The 25,798-nt window shown below is 43.6% G+C and overlaps 1 protein-coding gene across 1 annotated transcript; it reads right to left on the minus strand.

Moving 5' to 3' along the window:
- Positions 1–25,051, minus strand: LOC124263871. The gene is made up of 3 exons (XM_046698592.1): positions 24,594–25,051; positions 22,094–23,054; positions 1–4,010 (listed from the first exon to the last, which is right to left on the minus strand). Exons 2-3 carry the CDS (start codon positions 23,036–23,038, stop codon positions 2,397–2,399), a joined length of 2,559 nt encoding a protein of 852 aa, XP_046554548.1. The 5' UTR covers positions 23,039–23,054; positions 24,594–25,051; the 3' UTR covers positions 1–2,396.
- Between the last annotated feature and the right edge of the window lie 747 nt (positions 25,052–25,798).

Raw genomic sequence — 25,798 nt, forward strand, 5'->3', positions numbered from 1 at the left:
TACTATATGTTAATGTTTATCAGTTAAGGACATGTAACGCATAACAATCCATATTTACGAGAATATAAAAAAGAGAAGCACATGTCGGGCTTCCCTTGTCTTACTAGTAAATGTGAGTAAAGGGGAGATTATATTGTTTAGTATTTCGGAAAAGTACTGCAAAAAACATGTCTTATTAAATCAAAGTGTTGATTAACACATACATATACAACATTCACAAATGTGAATCTCATTAAAGAAGATGTACAACTATTACAAAGCAAAAGCCCTGACAGTATACACATCGCATACATATAAACACAATCAAGTAGTTTAGATATACAGGTATACATGTTCCAACATTTAATTTTGCTAAACGCACTCTAGTAAGCGAATGCTAGTTGATAATATACACTAACTAAAAGGGCTTATTGATTTAGAGTAAGTTAACCACATTTCAAATATATCCAAAAGTTTAATCATGTGGACTTGTCCTACAATACTAATATACTGATATATAATACAAACACGAGAACTTACAATTCGTCTATAAATACATGCTATATATCAACTTACCCTCTTTCCAAACATCCCAACACGAAGCTTGAATCCTAAAATGTCGCCTATTACACTGCAGTGTCTAACACTGACAACGATCTGCCTTTCACCGTTACCCGTATTAAAGTTCCTTGTCCGGGTAGCGTTAACACGGCAATCAATCAAACCCTTATAATAACATGTGAGAAATCTGTAGGACACTCTCACCTAGCGACCCACCACGGCCCTATTGAGGCGTCCCTGGTTACCAACAGGCTGACAGTCAATGGTTTCGACATTTTATTTTTATGCCTCCGTGGCGTTTTATGCACTGTGTCTGTTGATTTATAACTCCAGAAAATACATTGTGGTTAAAATCTGTTAAAACAAATCTTCCTCGATTATGAGTATTCAGAAGAATTAATTGAAAGTTACATTTAATATATTAAATCTGATGCACATTTTTTTCACTCGGGTAGGTACTTTACATACTGGCCCCAGATTTGTAAAATGAAAAAGATATACTCAGTGGACACGTCAAGAGACAAGGTAGGGCCACGTCATAGGACAAGGCAGAGGACACTTCAGAGAACAAAGCAGAGGGCACTTCGAAGTACAAGGCACACGACACTACGGGGGGACAAGGTAGGGGCCATATCAAAGGACAACGTAGAGAACACTTTAGTGTACACCGAGGCTGCAGCATCAGACGACAAGGCAGTGGACACTTCGGGTGACAAGGTACACAACACCTGAGAGGACAAGGTAGTCTCCATGTAAGAGGTAAAGACAGAGGACACCTCAAGGGAACAAAGGAGTGGTCACGCCAGAGGACAAATCAGAGGACCCAACAATAGACAAGGCAGGGGACAGCTCGGGCACAAGGCTGAATAAATCTTTAAGGAATAACACCTAAGAGGCCAAGACAGTGCGAACTTCAGAGGACAAGTTATATAGCAGGGCAGTTTAAACCGCTGGGACAAAGAATACCTTAGCAGACACTTCAGCCGTCAGGTCTGATGACAGGTCTGTGGAAAGTTCAGAAGACAAGGCTGGGGAAAAGTCACGGGTCAAGCCAAGGGGTAAGTAGGGGACGATTCAGAGGACACCGCAGAGGATAATGCAAAGGACGAGACAAAGAGGGTGTAAGAGGACGAGGCAGTTAAAACTTTTGAGGACAAGGCAAAACCTAAATCCCAGGGCCTAGATTTTCGAAGCTCTCTTAGCTCTAAGATAGTCGTAACTGCCATACATTAACATTAACTTACAACGATCTCAGCGATAAGAGAGCTTCGAAAATCTAGGCCCAGAACACTTACTAGTACAAGGACAGGCGACACATCAGAATATAAGGCTGAATACACGGTACGGGACACGTCAGAGAGCAGCCAAGATGACACTTCAGACTTTCACTCAGATGCTGCATCAGTGGAATGACATATTCCAAAAGTTGCAGTTCTCAACAGAACAACTTCCTATTTGATGGGTAACTCTCGCCTAAATCTTGTTAATTCCCGGATTGGATATTGTGTGCAACATCCCAAAGTTTCGAGTCCTCCAATTCGTCTTACTGACGATAAAACGTCAGTAAAAAATACATGACCAACACTTTCAAAAAGCCGAGACGTGTCTCCATACAGGGCATTTCCCAGTCGTCAAACTTCAGTGTCGAGCTCCAACACGGAGTGAATTCTTCCACAGGAATCAGTATTAATTCAACAAGGACTGAACAATTGTTCAATGTAGGATATAAAGAAGGTTACCATCACATAACCATTCATATGAATAGAGAATTACAGTATTAGGAAATGATGTATTAACTGTGGAGTTGGTAACACCTTAGAAAACATCTTTGATCTTAGAGAATGTTGCCTTGTGATTCACAACTGAGTGGTCAGCGTTCGATCAGAAGATTGACTGTTGGCAGTAGGTACGTATTTGTAAAGTTTGCCTCTCCACAGTTGAAGAACCCTCTTGTTTGCCATATAGGAGATAAAGATGAAGATCCCCTGACCGGCGTTCAGGACAATGGAGATGTAAATGAGGAATTGTTGCTGGAGAACATCGCCGAGGATTGCAAGGATCCAAAAGATCCCAGTCAGTGTGGATAACTTAATGTAGATGTGCACCTGACTCTTGTCGGCCCTAATACTTGCACTCATTTTGTTGATCTTGGCCATTGTCCAGACACTGACGCTGAAGAATATGATGTTCATGACGATTACGACACTTAGAGGAGCCACAAAAGCAACACCGACAAGAAGCGACGTACTCAGATAGCAGGTGTTTACACCATAGCCGATATGGCTTCCGGAAGACATGCCGAGATTGGAAAATATTGTTATGAGAACAATGAGAAGAGACAATCCATTGGCATAGAGAGAGTATTTCACAAGACGACTACGATGACCTTGGGTACCAATCGGTTTTCCAATATCGACTACAAAGACGTGGAACATGTGATAGGAGCAGACGTTCATCCACAATATAACTGTGAGCCACAAGTAATGTAGGAGAACGCCAAATATTTTGCAAGCTGTTTCATCACGATGGGCCACATCCTCAAACAGAAGCAGCAACTGAGCCAAGAAGAGAAACCCGACCAGACACATCGTATTCTTCGTTGGTAGGGTAAGAAGGGAAGGGAACGTACAGTATGTGATGAAAGTCAAGGCCAAACAGATCAAGGATAGAATAGAGAAAACTATCGTTAAAATATATTCAGCCAGACTGACTGGATCTTGGTATTTGGAATACACCTCTTCTATCGTGTCCACGCATATTATTATATTTTGTTCGTCTATTTCAATGAATTTATCATGACCTATTGTTATGTCAGCATACTGAAGAGAGATAGATGAATCAGTGTTCCAGTCAAATTCATATCCAGGGAGATTAACATATGAACATTTCGGCCAAACCGTAGGAAAATAAACGTACTCTTCAGGCGTTTCAACAAACTCCGACGGGAAGCTATCGTACGTTTCCGTCTTCTGTGGACTGGTGAAGGGAGGATGCATCTTGTACAACTGTCTCTTTGATACGCCATAAGTATTAGAATCATTCTGAGAGAGTCTAAACTGAAACACCGAACCATTAAACTCCATCGACCAAACATGCCCCAACAACGCCACCATGGTTTCCTCAAACGCATCCCGACAACACGTTTGGATCGTCCTGAACGTCAATGTCAGTCCAAACGATGGCACATTGACACGTTTGGAACTATTATCAATGTTAATGTACACAAGTTCATAAACAGAAAGCATATAATAGGTCATATTATACTGCTCTGCAACTAATGGTAAATTACGGACAACCATTGGCTCGATGAAATTCCAGTCTTGAAGTCTTGGGTCGGATGTGTTGTTTCCAGTTGGCCAAAAGAGGACTGCAGATTGGTACTCAACTCTGGACAATCCGACATCTGTTAACTGACATTTTCCACCCTTCAGATAGTACCCTGATCGACAGTCCATGGCACGGCACTCGTTCTGAAAAAGCCAAATTACAACTCGGTCCATTAACTGTGTCGAAGAAGATATTTCTTTTACATTTAATCCTTGGGTTTCAATTGAAGCAACACATTCAGTTTTAAATAATGGGAAACATACTTGAATAGATCATATATGAACCAAAACGAAAGTTTAGTCACTAATGTGAATTATAAATTCTTTTTTTCTCGACTATATAACCAACATCCTTGGATAAAATTACTGAAATATCCTCAATTAAAAAGAGATATAAGTCTTGCCGACTTTGAATTCATGGCCCCTATAACATTTTGATAACAGCCGAGAATCATTATTGTATATTTCAGTGAGTAGGGTAGAAACCAGGAAGAATTTCGAGGAATCATAGCTATTGTCATTAGCAAAAGCTCACATGTTAAATAGTATTAAAGTTAAAATTAAATCATTAAAATTATATTCTGAGAGTAACACAGCGGTAATGCAAAAGTTCATAATCTGAACCAAGACCCGGTGATAACAGGGTCTCGTGTAGCCCAGAGTCTATAAATGAGATAAATATAACACGAATCAAATGAATAATTTTGATAAGGGCATGTTTAACAACAGTAAACGTAAAACGTTAGGCTATTTTGTAAACATCTTTTTATTTTGAATTTAGATTAGGACAAACACCTATTCAAAATTTATCTGAGGTCAAACACTTATCCATAGCTAGATTAGTCCAACCACGATCTCTTAAAGTTTGAAACATGTTTAGTCTCATCACCCAGATCATAATCGATGCTATAAATATCGCTGTAACTCATACAATCTACTGGAAGTCCATACCAGAACCTAATTATATGCTCATACCACTCATCTTGGATCAGCAACACCATAACCTCCATGTCGCCATACCACTCATCTTGGATAAGCAATACCAGAACCTACATGTCGCCATACCACTCATCTTGGATAAGCAATACCATAACCTCCATGTCGCCATACCACTCATCTTGGATAAGCAATACCAGAACCTACATGTCGCCATACCACTCATCTTGGATCAGCAATACCAGAACCTACATGTCGCCATACCGTCCATCTTGGATCAGCAATACCAGAACCTACATGCCACAATACCACTCATCTTTGATCAGCAATACCAGAACCTACATGTCGCCATACCACTTATCCTTCATCAGCAATACCAGAACCTACATGTCGCCATACCACTCATCTTGGATAAGCAATACCAGAACCTACATGTCGCCATACCACTCATCTTTGATCAGCAATACCAGAACCTACATGTCGCCATACCACCCATCATGGTTCAGCAATACCAGAACCTACATGTCACCATACCGTCCATCTTGGATCAGCAATACCAGAACCTACATGCCACAATACCACTCATCTTTGATCAGCAATACCAGAGCCTACATGTCGCCATACCACTTATCTTTCATCAGCAATACCAGAACCTACATGTCGCCATACCACTTATCATGGATCAGCAATACCAGAACCTACATGTCACCATACCACCCATCTTGGATCAGCAATACCAGAACCTACATGTCACCACACCACTCATCTTTGATCAGCAACACCATAACCTACATGTCGCCAAACCACTCAACTTGGATCAGGTATACCAGAACCTACATGTCGCCATACCACTCATCTTGGATAAGCAATTCCACACAGATTGCAAAGGTTTGTTGGGCCAGAACCTACATGTCGCCATACCACTCATGTTTGATCAGCAATACCAGAACCTACAAGTCGCCATACCACCCATCTTGGATAAGCAATACCAGAACCTACATGTCGCCATACCACTCATCTTGGATCAGCAATACCAGAACCTACATGTCGCCATACCGCTCATCTTGGATAAGCAATACCAGAACCTACATGTCGCCATACCGCTCATCTTGGATAAGCAATACCAGAACCTACATGTCGCCATACCACTCATCTTGGATCAGCAATACCAGAACCTACATGTCGCCATACCACTCATGTTTGATCAGCAATACCAGAACCAACATGTCGCCATACCACTCATCTTGGATCAGCAATACCAGAACCTACGTGTCGCCATACCACTCATCTTGGACCAGCAATTCCACACAGATTGCAAAGGTTTGTTGGGCCAGAACCTACATGTCGCCATACCACTCATGTTTGATCAGCAATACCAGAACCTACAAGTCGCCATAACACCTATCTTGGATAAGCAATACCAGAACCTACATGTCGCCATACCGCTCATCTTGGATAAGCAATACCAGAACCTACATGTCGCCATACCACTCATCTTGGATCAACAATACCAGAACCTACATATCGCCATACCACTCATCTTGGATCAACAATACCATAACCTACATGTCACCATACCACCAATCTTGGATCAGCAATACCATAACCTACATGTCGCCATACCGCTCATCTTGGATAAGCTATACCAGAACCTACATGTCGCCATACCACTCATCTTGGATCAGCAATACCAGAACCTACATGTCGCCATACCGCTCATCTTGGATAAGCAATACCAGAACCTACATGTCGCCATATCGCTCATCTAGGATAAGCTATACCAGAACCTACATGTCGCCATACCACTTATCATGGATCAGCAATACCAGAACCTACATGTCGCCATACCACTCATCTTGGATAAGCAATTCCACACAGATTGCAAAGGTTTGTTGGGCCAGAACCTACATGTCGCCATACCACTCATGTTTGATCAGCAATACCAGAACCTACAAGTCGCCATAACACCTATCTTGGATAAGCAATACCAGAACCTACATGTCGCCATACCACTCATCTTGGATCAGCAATACCAGAACCTACATGGAACCATACCACTCATCCTCGACCAGCAATACTAGAACCTACATGTCGCCATACCACTCATCTTGGATCAGCAATACCAGAACCTACATGTCGCCATACCACTCATCTTGGATCAGCAATACCATAACCTACATGTCGCCATACCACTCATCTCGGATCAGCAATACCATAACCTACATGTCGCCATACCACTCATCTTGGATCAGCAATACCATAACCTACATGTTGCCATACCGCTCATCTTCGATCAGCAATACCAGAACCTACATGTCACCATACCATCCATCTTGGATCAGCAATACCAGAACCTACATGTCACCATACCACTTATCATGGATCAGCAATACCAGAACCTACATGTCGCCATACCACCCATCTTGGATCAGCAATACCAGAACCTACGTGTCGCCATACCACTCATCTTGGACCAGCAATTCCACACAGATTGCAAAGGTTTGTTGGGCCAGAACCTACATGTCGCCATACCACTCATGTTTGATCAGCAATACCAGAACCTACAAGTCGCCATACCACTCATCTTGGATAAGCAATACCAGAACCTACATGTCGCCATACCACTCATCTTGGATAAGCAATACCAGAACCTACATGGAACCATACCACTCATCCTCGACCAGCAATACCAGAACCTACATGTCGCCATACCGCCCATCTTGGATAAGCAATACCAGAACCTACATGTCGCCATACCGCTCATCTTGGATAAGCAATACCAGAACCTACATGTCGCCATACCACTCATCTTGGATCAACAATACCAGAACCTACATATCGCCATACCACTCATCTTGGATCAACAATACCATAACCTACATGTCGCCATACCACCAATCTTGGATCAGCAATACCATAACCTACATGTCGCCATACCGCTCATCTTGGATAAGCTCTACCAGAACCTACATGTCGCCATACCACTAATCTTGGATCAGCAATACCAGAACCTACATGTCGCCATACCGCTCATCTTGGATAAGCAATACCAGAACCTACATGTCGCCATATCGCTCATCTTGGATAAGCTATACCAGAACCTACATGTCGCCATACCACTCATCTTGGATCAGCAATACCATAACCTACATGTCGCCATACCACTCATCTTGGATCAGCAATACTATAACCTACATGTCGCCATACCACTCATCTTGAATCAGCAATACCATAACCTACATGTCGCCATACCGCTCATCTTGGATAAGCAATACCAGAACCTACATGTCGCCATACCGCTCATCTTGGATAAGCTATACCAGAACCTACATGTCGCCATACCACTCATCTTGGATCAGCAATACCAGAACCTACATGTCGCCATACCACTCATCTTGGATCAGCAATACCAGAACCTACATGTCACCATACCACTTATCATGGATCAGCAATACCAGAACCTACATGTCGCCATACCACCCATCTTGGATCAGCAATACCAGAACCTACGTGTCGCCATACCACTAATCCTGGACCAGCAATTCCACACAGATTGCAAAGGTTTGTTGGGCCAGAACCTACATGTCGCCATACCACTCATGTTTGATCAGCAATACCAGAACCTACAAGTCGCCATACCACTCATCTTGGATAAGCAATACCAGAACCTACATATCGCCATACCACTCATCTTGGATCAGCAATACCAGAACCTACATGGAACCATACCACTCATCCTCGACCAGCAATACCAGAGCCTACATGTCGCCATACCGCTCATCTTGGATAAGCAATACCAGAACCTACATGTCGCCATACCGCTCATCTTGATAATCAATACCAGAACCTACATGTCGCCATACCACTCATCTTGGATCAACAATACCAGAACCTACATATCGCCATACCACTCATCTTGGATCAACAATACCATAACCTACATGTCACCATACCACCAATCTTGGATCAGCAATACCATAACCTACATGTCGCCATACCGCTCATCTTGGATAAGCTATACCAGAACCTACATGTCGCCATACCACTCATCTTGGATCAGCAATACCAGAACCTACATGTCGCCATACCGCTCATCTTGGATAAGCAATACCAGAACCTACATGTCGCCATATCGCTCATCTAGGATAAGCTATAGCAGAACCTACATGTCGCCATACCACTCATCTTGGATCAGCAATACCAGAACCTACATGTCGCCATACCACTCATCTTGGATCAGCAATACTATAACCTACATGTCGCCATACCACTCATCTTGGATCAGCAATACCAGAACCTACATGTCGCCATACCACTCATCTTGGATCAGCAATACCAGAACCTACATGTCGCCATACCACTCATCTTGGATCAGCAATACCATAACCTACATGTCGCCATACCACTCATCTTGCATCAGCAATACCAGAACCTACATGTCGCCATACCACTCATCTTGGATCAGCAATACCATAACCTACATGTCGCCATACCGCTCATCTTGGATCAGCAATACCAGAACCTACATGTCGCCATACCACTTATCATGGATCAGCAATACGAGAACCTACATGTCGCCATACCACCCATCTTGGATCAGCAATACCAGAACCTACATGTCGCCATACCACTCAACTTGGATCAGGTATACCAGAACCTACATGTCGCCATACCACCGATCTTGGATCAGCAATACCAGAACCTACGTGTCGCCATACCACTCATCTTGGACCAGCAATTCCACACAGATTGCAAAGGTTTGTTGGCCAGAACCTACATATGTCGCAATACCACTCATGTTTGATCAGCAATACCAGAACCTACAAGTCGCCATACCACCCATCTTGGATAAGCAATACCAGAACCTACATGTCGTCATACCACCCATCTTGGATCAGCAATACCAGAACCTACATGGAACCATACCACTCATCCTCGACCAGCAATACCAGAACCTACATGTCGCCATACCGCTCATCTTGGATAAGGAATACCATAAGCTACATGTCGCCATACCGCTCATCTTGGATAAGCTATACCAGAACCTACATGTCGCCATACCACTCATCTTGGATAAGCAATACCAGAACCTACACGCCACCATACCACTCATCTTGGATCAACAATACCAGAACCTACATGTCGCCATACCACCAATCTTGGATCAGCAATACCATAAGCTACATGTCGCCATACCGCTCATCTTGGCAAAGCTATACCATAACCTACATGTCACCATACCACTCATCTTGGATCAGCAATACCAGAACCTACATGTCGCCATACCTGCCTATCTTTGATAAGCAATACCAGAACCTACATGTCGCCATACCGCTCATCTTGGATAAGCTATACCAGAACCTACATGTCGCCATACCACTCACCTTGGATCAGTAATACCAGAACCTACATGTCGCCATACCACTCATCTTGGATAAGCAATACCAGAACCTACATGTCGCCATACCACTCATCTTGGATCAGCAATACCATAACCTACATGTCGCCATACCGCTCATCTTGGATAAGCTATACCAGAACCTACATGTCGCCATACCACTCATCTTGGATCAGCAATACCAGAACCTACATGTCGCCATACCGCTCATCTTGGATAAGCAATACCAGAACCTACATGTCGCCATATCGCTCATCTTGGATAAGCTATACCAGAACCTACATGTCGCCATACCACTCATCTTGGATCAGCAATACCAGAACCTACATGTCGCCATACCACTCATCTTGGATCAGCAATACTATAACCTACATGTCGCCATACCACTCATCTTGAATCAGCAATACCATAACCTACATGTCGCCATACCGCTCATCTTGGATAAGCAATACCAGAACCTACATGTCGCCATACCGCTCATCTTGGATAAGCTATACCAGAACCTACATGTCGCCATACCACTCATCTTGGATCAGCAATACCAGAACCTACATGTCGCCATACCACTCATCTTGGATCAGCAATACCATAACCTACGTGTCGCCATACCACTCATCTTGCATCAGCAATACCAGAACCTACATGTCGCCATACCACTCATCTTGGATCAGCAATACCATAACCTACATGTCGCCATACCGCTCATCTTGGATCAGCAATACCAGAACCTACATGTCGCCATACCACTTATCATGGATCAGCAATACCAGAACGTACATGTCGCCATACCACCCATCTTGGATCAGCAATACCAGAACCTACATGTCACCACACCACTCATCTTTGATCAGCAACACCATAACCTACATGTCGCCATACCACTCAACTTGGATCAGGTATACCAGAACCTACATGTCGCCATACCACCGATCTTGGATCAGCAATACCAGAACCTACGTGTCGCCATACCACTCATCTTGGACCAGCAATTCCACACAGATTGCAAAGGTTTGTTGGGCCAGAACCTACATGTCGCAATACCACTCATGTTTGATCAGCAATACCAGAACCTACAAGTCGCCATACCACCCATCTTGGATAAGCAATACCAGAACCTACATGTCGTCATACCACCCATCTTGGATCAGCAATACCAGAACCTACATGGAACCATACCACTCATCCTCGACCAGCAATACCAGAACCTACATGTCGCCATACCGCTCATCTTGGATAAGGAATACCATAAGCTACATGTCGCCATACCGCTCATCTTGGATAAGCTATACCAGAACCTACATGTCGCCATACCACTCATCTTGGATAAGCAATACCAGAACCTACACGCCACCATACCACTCATCTTGGATAAGCAATACCAGAACCTACATGTCGCCATACCACCAATCTTGGATCAGCAATACCATAAGCTACATGTCGCCATACCGCTCATCTTGGCAAAGCTATACCATAACCTACATGTCACCATACCACTCATCTTGGATCAGCAATACCAGAACCTACATGTCGCCATACCGCTCATCTTGGATAAGCAATACCAGAACCTACATGTCGCCATACCGCTCATCTTGATAAGCTATACCAGAACCTACATGTTGCCATACCACTCATCTTGGATCAGCAATACCAGAACCTACATGTCGCCATACCACTCATCTTGGATCAGCAATACCAGAACCTACATGTCACCATACCACTTATCATGGATCAGCAATACCAGAACCTACATGTCGCCATACCACCCATCTTGGATCAGCAATACCAGAACCTACGTGTCGCCATACCACTAATCTTGGACCAGCAATTCCACACAGATTGCAAAGGTTTGTTGGGCCAGAACCTACATGTCGCCATACCACTCATGTTTGATCAGCAATACCAGAACCTACAAGTCGCCATACCACTCATCTTGGATAAGCAATACCAGAACCTACATGTCGCCATACCACTCATCTTGGATCAGCAATACCAGAACCTACATGGAACCATACCACTCATCCTCGACCAGCAATACCAGAACCTACATGTCGCCATACCGCTCATCTTGGATAAGCAATACCAGAACCTACATGTCGCCATACCGCTCATCTTGGATAAGCAATACCAGAACCTACATGTCGCCATACCACTCATCTTGGATCAACAATACCAGAACCTACATATCGCCATACCACTCATCTTGGATCAACAATACCATAACCTACATGTCACCATACCACCAATCTTGGATCAGCAATACCAGAACCTACATGTCGCCATACCGCTCATCTTGGATAAGCTATACCAGAACCTACATGTCGCCATACCACTCATCTTGGATCAGCAATACCAGAACCTACATGTCGCCATACCGCTCATCTTGGATAAGCAATACCAGAACCTACATGTCGCCATATCGCTCATCTAGGATAAGCTATACCAGAACCTACAAGTAGCCGAACCACCCATCTTGGATAAGCAATACCAGAACCTACATGTCGTCATACCACCCATCTTGGATCAGCAATACCAGAACCTACATGGAACCATACCACTCATCCTCGACCAGCAATACCAGAACCTACATGTCGCCATACCGCTCATCTTGGATCAGCAATACCATAAGCTACATGTCGCCATACCGCTCATCTTGGCAAAGCTATACCATAACCTACATGTCACCATACCACTCATCTTGGATCAGCAATACCAGAACCTACATGTCGCCATACCGCTCATCTTGGATAAGCAATACCAGAACCTACATGTCGCCATATCGCTCATCTTGGATAAGCTATACCAGAACCTACATGTCGCCATACCACTCATCTTGGATCAGCAATACCAGAACCTACATGTCGCCATACCACTCATCTTGGATCAGCAATACCAGAACCTACATGTCACCATACCACTTATCATGGATCAGCAATACCAGAACCTACATGTCGCCATACCACCCATCTTGGATCAGCAATACCAGAACCTACGTGTCGCAATACCACTAATCTTGGACCAGCAATTCCACACAGATTGCAAAGGTTTGTTGGGCCAGAACCTACATGTCGCCATACCACTCATGTTTGATCAGCAATACCAGAACCTACAAGTCGCCATACCACTCATCTTGGATAAGCAATACCAGAACCTACATGTCGCCATCCCACTCATCTTGGATCAGCAATACCAGAACCTACATGGAACCATACCACTCATCCTCGACCAGCAATACCAGAACCTACATGTCGCCATACCGCTCATTTTGGATAAGCAATACCAGAACCTACATGTCGCCATACCGCTCATCTTGGATAAGCAATACCAGAACCTACATGTCGCCATACCACTCATCTTGGATCAACAATACCAGAACCTACATATCGCCATACCACTCATCTTGGATCAACAATACCATAACCTACATGTCACCATACCACCAATCTTGGATCAGCAATACCATAACCTACATGTCGCCATACCGCTCATCTTGGATAAGCTATACCAGAACCTACATGTCGCCATACCACTCATCTTGGATCAGCAATACCAGAACCTACATGTCGCCATACCGCTCACCTTGGATAAGCAATACCAGAACCTACATGTCGCCATATCGCTCATCTAGGATAAGCTATACCAGAACCTACATGTCGCCATACCACTCATCTTGGATCAGCAATACCAGAACCTACATGTCGCCATACCACTCATCTTGGATCAGCAATACTATAACCTACATGTCGCCATACCACTCATCTTGGATCAGCAATACCATAACCTACATGTCGCCATACCACTCATCTTGGATAAGCAATACCAGAACCTACATGTCGCCATACCGCTCATCTTGGATAAGCTATACCAGAACCTACATGTCGCCATACCACTCATCTTGGATCAGCAATACCGAACCTACATGTCGCCATACCACTCATCTTGGATCAGCAATACCATAACCTACATGTCGCCATACCACTCATCTTGCATCAGCAATACCAGAACCTACATGTCGCCATACCACTCATCTTGGATCAGCAATACCATAACCTACATGTCGCCATACCGCTCATCTTGGATCAGCAATACCAGAACCTACATGTCGCCATACCACTTATCATGGATCAGCAATACGAGAACCTACATGTCGCCATACCACCTATCTTGGATCAGCAATACCAGAACCTACATGTCACCACACCACTCATCTTTGATCAGCAACACCATAACCTACATGTCGCCATACCACTCAACTTGGATCAGGTATACCAGAACCTACATGTCGCCATACCACCGATCTTGGATCAGCAATACCAGAACCTACGTGTCGCCATACCACTCATCTTGGACCAGCAATTCCACACAGATTGCAAAGGTTTGTTGGGCCAGAACCTACATGTCGCAATACCACTCATGTTTGATCAGCAATACCAGAACCTACAAGTCGCCATACCACCCATCTTGGATAAGCAATACCAGAACCTACATGTCGTCATACCACCCATCTTGGATCAGCAATACCAGAACCTACATGGAACCATACCACTCATCCTCGACCAGCAATACCAGAACCTACATGTCGCCATACCGCTCATCTTGGATAAGGAATACCATAAGCTACATGTCGCCATACCGCTCATCTTGGATAAGCTATACCAGAACCTACGTAATGTCGCCATACCACTCATCTTGGATAAGCAATACCAGAACCTACACGCCACCATACCACTCATCTTGGATAAGCAATACCAGAACCTACATGTCGCCATACCACCAATCTTGGATCAGCAATACCATAAGCTACATGTCGCCATACCGCTCATCTTGGCAAAGCTATACCATAACCTACATGTCACCATACCACTCATCTTGGATCAGCAATACCAGAACCTACATGTCGCCATACCGCTCATCTTGGATAAGCAATACCAGAACCTACATGTCGCCATACCGCTCATCTTGGATAAGCTATACCAGAACCTACATGTCGCCATACCACTCACCTTGGATCAGTAATACCAGAACCTACATGTCGCCATACCACTCATCTTGGATAAGCAATACCAGAACCTACATGTCGCCATACCACTCATCTTGGATCAACAATACCAGAACCTACATATCGCCATACCACTCATCTTGGATCAACAATACCATAACCTACATGTCGCCATACCACCAATCTTGGATCAGCAATACCATAACCTACATGTCGCCATACCGCTCATCTTGGATAAGCTATACCAGAACCTACATGTCGCCATACCACTCATCTTGGATCAGCAATACCAGAACCTACATGTCGCCATACCGCTCATCTTGGATAAGCAATACCAAAACCTACATGTCGCCATATCGCTCATCTTGGATAAGCTATACCAGAACCTACATGTCGCCATACCACTCATCTTGGATCAGCAATACCAGAACCTACATGTCGCCATACCACTCATCTTGGATCAGCAATACTATAACCTACATGTCGCCATACCACTCATCTTGAATCAGCAATACCATAACCTACATGTCGCCATACCGCTCATCTTGGATAAGCAATACCAGAACCTACATGTCGCCATACCGCTCATCTTGGATAAGCTATACCAGAACCTACATGTCGCCATACCACTCATCTTGGATCAGCAATACCAGAACCTACATGTCGCCATACCACTCATCTTGGATCAGCAATACCATAACCTACATGTCGCCATACCACTCATCTTGCATCAGCAATACCAGAACCTACATGTCGCCATACCACTCATCTTGGATCAGCAATACCATAACCTACATGTCGCCATACCGCTCATCTTGGATCAGCAATACCAGAACCTACATGTCGCCATACCACTTATCATGGATCAGCAATACCAGAACCTACATGTCGCCATACCACCCATCTTGGATCAGCAATACCAGAACCTACATGTCACCACACCACTCATCTTTGATCAGCAACACCATAACCTACATGTCGCCATACCACTCAACTTGGATCAGGTATACCAGAACCTACATGTCGCCATACCACCGATCTTGGATCAGCAATACCAGAACCTACGTGTCGCCATACCACTCATCTTGGACCAGCAATTCCACACAGATTGCAAGGTTTGTTGGGCCAGAACCTACATGTCGCAATACCACCACTCATGTTTGATCAGCAATACCAGAACCTACAAGTCGCCATACCACCCATCTTGGATAAGCAATACCAGAACCTACATGTCGTCATACCACCCATCTTGGATCAGCAATACCAGAACCTACATGGAACCATACCACTAATCCTCGACCAGCAATACCAGAACCTACATGTCGCCATACCGCTCATCTTGGATAAGGAATACCATAAGCTACATGTCGCCATACCGCTCATCTTGGATAAGCTATACCAGAACCTACATGTCGCCATACCACTCATCTTGGATAAGCAATACCAGAACCTACACGCCACCATACCACTCATCTTGGATAAGCAATACCAGAACCTACATGTCGCCATACCACCAATCTTGGATCAGCAATACCATAAGCTACATGTCGCCATACCGCTCATCTTGGCAAAGCTATACCATAACCTACATGTCACCATACCACTCATCTTGGATCAGCAATACCAGAACCTACATGTCGCCATACCGCTCATCTTGGATAAGCAATACCAGAACCTACATGTCGCCATACCGCTCATCTTGGATAAGCTATACCAGAACCTACATGTCGCCATACCACTCACCTTGGATCAGTAATACCAGAACCTACATGTCGCCATACCACTCATCTTGGATCAGCAATACCATAACCTACATGTCGCCATACCACTCATCTTGGATCAGCAATACCATAACCTACATGTCGCCATACCGCTCATCTTGGATAAGCAATACCAGAACCTACATGTCGCCATACCGCTCATCTTGGATAAGCAATACCAGAACCTACATGTCGCCATACCACTCATCTTGGATCAGGTAATACCAGGACCTACATGTCGCCATACCATTCATCTTGGATCAGCAATCCCAGCACCTACATGTCACCATACCACTCATCTTGGATCAGCAATACCAGAACCTCAATGTCGCCATACCACCCATCTTGGATCAGCAATACCAGAACCTACATGTCGCCATACCGCTCATCTTGGATCAGCAATAACAGAACCTACATGTCGCCATACCACTCATCTTGGATCAGCAATACCAGAACCTACATGTCGCCATACCACCCATCTTGGATCAGCAATACCAGAACCTACATGTCGCCATACCACCCATCTTGGATCAGCAATACCAGAACCTACATGTCGCCATACCGCTCATCTTGGATCAGCAATACCAGAACCTACATGTCGCCATACCACTTATCATGGGTCAGCAATACCAGAACCTACATGTCGCCATACCACCCATCTTGGATCAGCAATACCATAACCTACATGTCACCACACCACTCATCTTTTGATCAGCAACACCATAACCTACATGTCACCATACCACTGAACTTGGATCAGGTATACCAGAACCTACATGTCGCCATACCACCGATCTTGGATCAGCAATACCAGAACCTACGTGTCGCCATACCACTCATCTTGGACCAGCAATTCCACACAGATTGCAAAGGTTTGTTGGGCCAGAACCTACATGTCACCATACCACTCATGTTTGATCAGCAATACCAGAACCTACAAGTCGCCATACCACCCATCTTGGATAAGCAATACCAGAACCTACATGGAACCATACCACTCATCTTGGATCAGCAATACCAGAACCTACATGGAACCATACCACTCATCCTCGACCAGCAATACCAGAACCTACATGTCGCCATACCGCTCATCTTGGATAAGCAATACCAGAACCTACATGTCGCAATACCGCTCATCTTGGATAAGCTATACCAGAACCTACATGTCGCCATACCACTCATCTTGGATCAGCAATACCAGAACCTACATGTCGCCATACCACTCATCTTGGATCAGCAATACCAGAACCTACATGGAACCATACCACTCATCTTGTATCAGCAATACCAGAACCTACATGTCGCCATACCGCTCATCTTGGATAAGTTATACCAGAACCTACATGTCGCCATACCACTCATCTTGGATAAGCAATACCAGAACCTATATGTCGCCATACCGCTCAACTTGGATAAGCAATACCAGAACCTACATGTCGCCATACCGCTCATCTTGGATAAGCTATACCAGAACCTACATGTCGCCATACCACTCATCTTGGATCAGCAATACCATAACCTACATGTCGCCATACCACTCATCTTGGATCAGCAATACCAGAACCTACATGTCGCCATACCACTCATCTTGGATCAGCAATACCAGAACCTACATGTCACCACACCACTCATCTTTGATCAGCAACACCATAACCTACATGTCGCCATACCACTCAACTTGGATCAGGTATACCAGAACCTACATGTCACCATACCACCGATCTTGGATCAGCAATACCAGAACCTACGTGTCGCCATACCACTCATCTTGGACCAGCAATTCCACACAGATTGCAAAGGTTTGTTGGGCCAGAACCTACATGTCGCAATACCACTCATGTTTGATCAGCAATACCAGAACCTACAAGTCGCCATACCACCCATCTTGGATAAGCAATACCAGAACCTACATGTCGTCATACCACCCATCTTGGATCAGCAATACCAGAACCTACATGGAACCATACCACTCATCCTCGACCAGCAATACCAGAACCTACATGTCGCCATACCGCTCATCTTGGATAAGGAATACCATAAGCTACATGTCGCCATACCGCTCATCTTGGATAAGCTATACCAGAACCTACATGTCGCCATACCACTCATCTTGGATAAGCAATACCAGAACCTACACGCCACCATACCACTCATCTTGGATAAGCAATACCAGAACCTACATGTCGCCATACCACCAATCTTGGATCAGCAATACCATAAGCTACATGTCGCCATACCGCTCATCTTGGCAAAGCTATACCATAACCTACATGTCACCATACCACTCATCTTGGATCAGCAATACCAGAACCTACATGTCGCCATACCGCTCATCTTGGATAAGCAATACCAGAACCTACATGTCGCCATACCGCTCATCTTGGATAAGCTATACCAGAACCTACATGTCGCCATACCACTCACCTTGGATCAGTAATACCAGAACCTACATGTCGCCATACCACTCATCTTGGATCAGCAATACCATAACCTACATGTCGCCATACCACTCATCTTGGATCAGCAATACCATAACCTACATGTCGCCATACCGCTCATCTTGGATAAGCAATACCAGAACCTACATGTCGCCATACCGCTCATCTTGGATAAGCAATACCAGAACCTACATGTCGCCATACCACTCATCTTGGATCAGCAATACCAGGACCTACATGTCGCCATACCATTCATCTTGGATCAGCAATCCCAGCACCTACATGTCACCATACCACTCATCTTGGATCAGCAATACCAGAACCTCAATGTCGCCATACCACCCATCTTGGATCAGCAATACCAGAACCTACATGTCGCCATACCGCTCATCTTGGATCAGCAATAACAGAACCTACATGTCGCCATACCACTCATCTTGGATCAGCAATACCAGAACCTACATGTCGCCATACCACCCATCTTGGATCAGCAATACCAGAACCTACATGTCGCCATACCACCCATCTTGGATCAGCAATACCAGAACCTACATGTCGCCATACCGCTCATCTTGGATCAGCAATACCAGAACCTACATGTCGCCATACCACTTATCATGGGTCAGCAATACCAGAACCTACATGTCGCCATACCACCCATCTTGGATCAGCAATACCATAACCTACATGTCACCACACCACTCATCTTTGATCAGCAACACCATAACCTACATGTCACCATACCACTGAACTTGGATCAGGTATACCAGAACCTACATGTCGCCATACCACCGATCTTGGATCAGCAATACCAGAACCTACGTGTCGCCATACCACTCATCTTGGACCAGCAATTCCACACAGATTGCAAAGGTTTGTTGGGCCAGAACCTACATGTCACCATACCACTCATGTTTGATCAGCAATACCAGAACCTACAAGTCGCCATACCACCCATCTTGGATAAGCAATACCAGAACCTACATGGAACCATACCACTCATCTTGGATCAGCAATACCAGAACCTACATGGAACCATACCACTCATCCTCGACCAGCAATACCAGAACCTACATGTCGCCATACCGCTCATCTTGGATAAGCAATACCAGAACCTACATGTCGCAATACCGCTCATCTTGGATAAGCTATACCAGAACCTACATGTCGCCATACCACTCATCTTGGATCAGCAATACCAGAACCTACATGTCGCCATACCACTCATCTTGGATCAGCAATACCAGAACCTACATGGAACCATACCACTCATCTTGTATCAGCAATACCAGAACCTACATGTCGCCATACCGCTCATCTTGGATAAGTTATACCAGAACCTACATGTCGCCATACCACTCATCTTGGATAAGCAATACCAGAACCTACATGTCGCCATACCGCTCATCTTGGATAAGCAATACCAGAACCTACATGTCGCCATACCGCTCATCTTGGATAAGCAATACCAGAACCTACATGTCGCCATACCACTCATCTTGGATCAGCAATACCAGAACCTACATGTCGCCATACCACTCATCTTGGATCAGCAATACCAGAACCTACATGTCGCCATACCACTCATCTTGGATCAGCAATACCATAACCTACATGTCGCCATACCGCTCATCTTGGATCAGCAATACCAGAACCTACATGTCGCCATACCGCTCATCTTGGATCAGCAATACCAGAACCTACATGTCGCCATACCACTCATCTTGGATCAGCAATACCAGAACCTACATGTCGCCATACCACTCATCTTCGATCAGCAATACCAGAACCTACATGTCGCCATACCACCCATCTTCGATCAGCAATACCAGAACCTACATGTCGCCATACCGCTCATCTTGGATCAGCAATACCAGAACCTACATGTCACCATACCATCCATCTTGGATCAGCAATACCAGAACCTACATGTCACCATACCACCCATCTTGGATCAGCAATACCAGAACCTACATGTCGCCATACCACTCATCTTTAATCAGCAACCCTATCACCTACATGTCGCCATACCACTCATCTTTGATCAGCAATACCATAACCTACATGTCACCATACCACTCATCTTGGATCAGCAATACCAGAACCTACATGTCGCCATACCACTCATCTTCGACCAGCAATACCACCAAGATTGCAAAGGTTTGTTGGGCCAAAACCTACATGTCGCCATACCACTTATGTTTGATCAGCAACACCAAAACCTACATGTCGCCATACCACTCATGTTTGATCAGCAACACCATAACCTACATGTCGCCATACCACTCATCTTGGATCAGCAATACCATAACCTACATGTCGCCATACCACTCATCTTGAATCAGCAATACCAGAACCTACATGTCGCCATACCACTCATCTTGGATAAGCAATACCAGAACCTACATGTCGCCATACCACTCATCTTTCATCAGCAATACCAGAACCTACGTGTCGCCATACCACTCTTCTTGGATCAGCAATACCAGAACCTACATGTCGCCATACCACTCATCTTGGATCAGCAATACCAGAACCTACATGTCGCCATACCACTCATCTTCGACCAGCAATACAACCTAGATTGAAAAGGTTTGTTGGGCCAATATTGTTATATGGATGGATGGTTGGCCAACTGTTTGTCAATATTGGCCAAACCTTATCTCAATGACTGAAAAGTAAACAATTATATCACTCACCTTGATCCAATCATGCCACTCATATTCCTTACACCTTCGTCTGTCACAATTTGTACACACGAGTGTCCTTTGAGTAAAATCTCTTAAGATTACGCAGCGAACAGGTGAATGTCCATTGCACATGTAACAAAATATGTTCTTGAATGCGTACGTTCCCGTAGCAACTGGGTAATAGATTCCATGTCTACACTGCTCCTCGGCTATCTCAGAGAAGGAACCATCCCACAACCCTGTCTGGTTACACGAGTCTATGTACTGTTCATCAGCGAAATTAGTGTCACAGGGTCTGGGTAGTGGATCAGATGGTGGATGAAAAGTCAGACAGGCTGTTGAGCTGTCGTTGGTGTTTGGCTTATATGAGTTCTTGTCACATGCATTTTCCTTTCCCCATCGGATGATAATATTATCGCCATAACATTCGGCGATATTTTCATTCAAGTACGTGATATTTGTTGTCGTCGATGTCACTGGAGAAAAGTCTTCTGATATCTGGGAAGCAGACATATTGCGACTGGATTCATCCGGACATGTAGTTATTATGTAGTATCCAGTGTTGGGACCACTGACGGAATATTGTTTATTTATTCCACTGACACAAACATGTCTATTTTCCCTTGTCATCGTCATATTGAAGCTCTCGTCTGGACAACAATCGCCATATTCTTCACAGTCAGTATCACAACGACATGTTTTGCAGATGGGGATGGATGACGAGCACCCGCGGTCTACGATCTTTGTGACCGTTGTACCGTTGCAGAACTCATTGCAGTGGAGAATGGACAGGCTGGTAGTCGTATGAAGAACTGCGTTCAAGGACACATTTTCCACAGCGGTGAGCAGGTCGGTGAAGTAGGGCCCATAAACATCAACCGACGAGTAATTGCTTGTCTTTTGAGTGTTTATTAAGACGATGTTAAACACGGTGAGGTAGAAATAAAGTTTCATCCTCGTTGTCTGGAAGCTAAAACATCAAACAATTAAAGCAAGGAAAAGCCCAGAACAGCTTTCTTAATAAATGTTTGTATTGCCAGTCTGAACAGAGACCGTGGCACTATTCCTGATAATGAATGTAAATTTGCACGAAATCCTATTTCATCAATGACCCGATGGCATATATTTTAGTTTCAGGGAATCTTCGTTTTTATATCAGTCATTTAATTTTTAAAAAGATAATAATTGTAACAATGTAGAAAGTTTAACTTTTCCAAATTCAGTTGCAACTATCAGAAATATGTTGCCATCATTTCACTGTAGCTATATTTCATAACGCTGATGTTTGGGACCAAACAAATCTTCTGTATGAAAATCAGTCGATCTTTTAATACTGCCATTGCCATTAATGCCTTTCGAAAGAACAACAGGAGCTATAAAAACTATTTAATAAATGCATTGTTGAGAATGTTATGGACCATGAGTGGAATGAAATCCTTTTCAGTTGTATTTCATAATGAAATGCATTCATTGTGGGATGTGATGTAACATTGGTTTCCAACATACATATTTTCCACATTGTCGTCACTATCTTACAACAGTTTCTGTTTATACTAAAACTTGTAAAGCTGTTGTGTCTGAGAAAAAGAATTTCATTAATCAAGAGCTAAGTTGAAAAAGTGTGTCTTGAGTTTCGATTTGAATCCAGTGAGAGTGTTCTGGGATTTGATATGGATTGGCAGTTCATTCCACAAGCATTTATGTACAATGACTGTGTGACTCATCCTAATGCACGCATGTAATAATTATGCTTTAAAAACATTGACACATTATATGTGAAGTATGAACCTCTTTGGTCAGGTGTCATTGACTGGGAAACGCGGACTGTGTTGGGAATATGCTGGACGTGTTGTGATAAGCCCTATGTATGATGTGTACATCCTATGAATTTCTGGGGCGGTGGGGGTAGCCTAGTTGTTAAAGCGTTCACTCATCACGCCGAAGACCCGGGTTCGATTCCCTACATAGGTACAATGTGTGAATCCCATTCCTGGTGTCATCGGCCGTGATATTGCTGGAATATTACTAAAAGCGGCGTAAAACCCAACTCACTTACTCACTATGAATTTTAGAAGCTAGACTAAACAATTGTCATTTATATTAAAAAAGTTGAAGATTCATATTTTTTATTTTGTTCCGTTGTGTTCTTCATGTGAAATCTATGCCTTTCATCTCTTGATTAAAACACCTCCGTAAGTGTCTGTACTCTTCTGCATTATAAATATTGAAGTTCTCTGTTTTTAGACGTTATACCATCAGTCACTAAATAAGAAAGACAATACAGTATCCATCAATTCTTTTTTTTCTATTTCTTACACCATACATCAATCATACCAACCGGTATGACACAAGCGAGTTTAGCCTTCATTGCTCATAGCCGTATAGATTGCAAAGCATTTTCAACAAAACCTAAGAAAAGCCCTAGAGGAATATCACTGACCACACCATAGTCCATAAACAAGTATTCAAACAAATACGTCTGCAGGCAAAGTTATATAATAATTCTTACCTTGTCTTAATGTGCTCGTCGAGTTTAACCGCCTGCAGCCGTTTGCCAGTTCGCCAGTTATAAAGTTGAATTATTGATATCTTACCCTGTCACGTAAACATCGGCACTGTTTGATAATGCCAGTTCACCATCATTTATATTGCCATTAGGTACATTGAATGCCTAATATCTCTCCATGGGGGGCCCATTTCATTTTCAGAAAGGTTATGTAGCTGTCAGGATTTGACGCTGATGAAACAACATAATGTGTAGAACCTTCAAGATAAAAATACAGACTGGAATGCTCGTGCGGTGGTTTTCAATCCCACTGTTGTGTTTTTGACAGTTAAAAGTGTAATTTCACGGATATTTCGTAAGCGTTTACAAAATATCGTATTCTCTTTATCACATTCATGAAAGTAAACTTAGTTTGAACTGATTGTAATATTTGTGAGCTTGATCTCGGGTGATGAAAGAATGTTTTGAATTTACAAATTATTTGGTCTCAAAATATTCCGCGACAAATCAAAACGTTATGAATATGTTCCTCTTGACATAGACGAGACGATAACCTTGTTTAAGTCAAAAACCCTCCATGTTTCTTTTTCAGATTTTATATGAGTAGTAATTTATTGTCCTTGGTGATGAAGTTTCTCTCATTAACAAGAACATCATAATCTGGAATGGTGATGCTTTAATACACACTGTGTTATGGGTGAGTGACTCACAATGACGCTTCACTGTCTATTTAACTCCAGGTCATGGATTGTTAGGTAATAACATCTCACAAACATACAACAGTAAAGTCCACTCTTGCATTTAATATCCTTCAGAGAATAAAGCAACCATACCTATAGTCTGGCTATTTAACTCCAGGTCATGGATTGTTAGGTAATAACATCTCACAAATATACAACAGTAAAGTCCACTCTTGCATTTAATATCCTTCAGAGAATAAAGCAACCATACCTATAGTCTGGCTATTTAACTCCAGGTCATGGATTGTTAGGTAATAACATCTCACAAATGTACAACAGTAAAGTCCACTCTTGCATTTAATATCCTTCACAGAATGAAGCAACCATACATATAGTCTGGCTATTTAACTCCACGTGCGGTACGTGATGAGCGTTAACTTACACCAACCCTACTTGTTCTCGATGTTTCATTTAAAGTGCATACCCCCTTGTAATACAACCAATAATAGCGATTTGAAACTATGATCG

The sequence above is a fragment of the Haliotis rubra genome, unplaced genomic scaffold (genome assembly GCF_003918875.1).
Source record: "Haliotis rubra isolate DU_JTF1 unplaced genomic scaffold, ASM391887v1 Scf9, whole genome shotgun sequence".
Classification (NCBI taxonomy): domain Eukaryota; kingdom Metazoa; phylum Mollusca; class Gastropoda; order Lepetellida; family Haliotidae; genus Haliotis; species Haliotis rubra.

Coding starts and splice junctions, on each gene's coding strand:
- LOC124263871 (XM_046698592.1), bottom strand. CDS start 23,038: ATGAAACTTTATTTCTACCTCACCGTGTTTAACATCGTCTTAATAAAC. Junction 4,011..22,093: donor AGTGGCATGATTGGATCAAG/GTGAGTGATATA, acceptor TGGCTTTTTCAG/AACGAGTGCCGTGCCATGGA.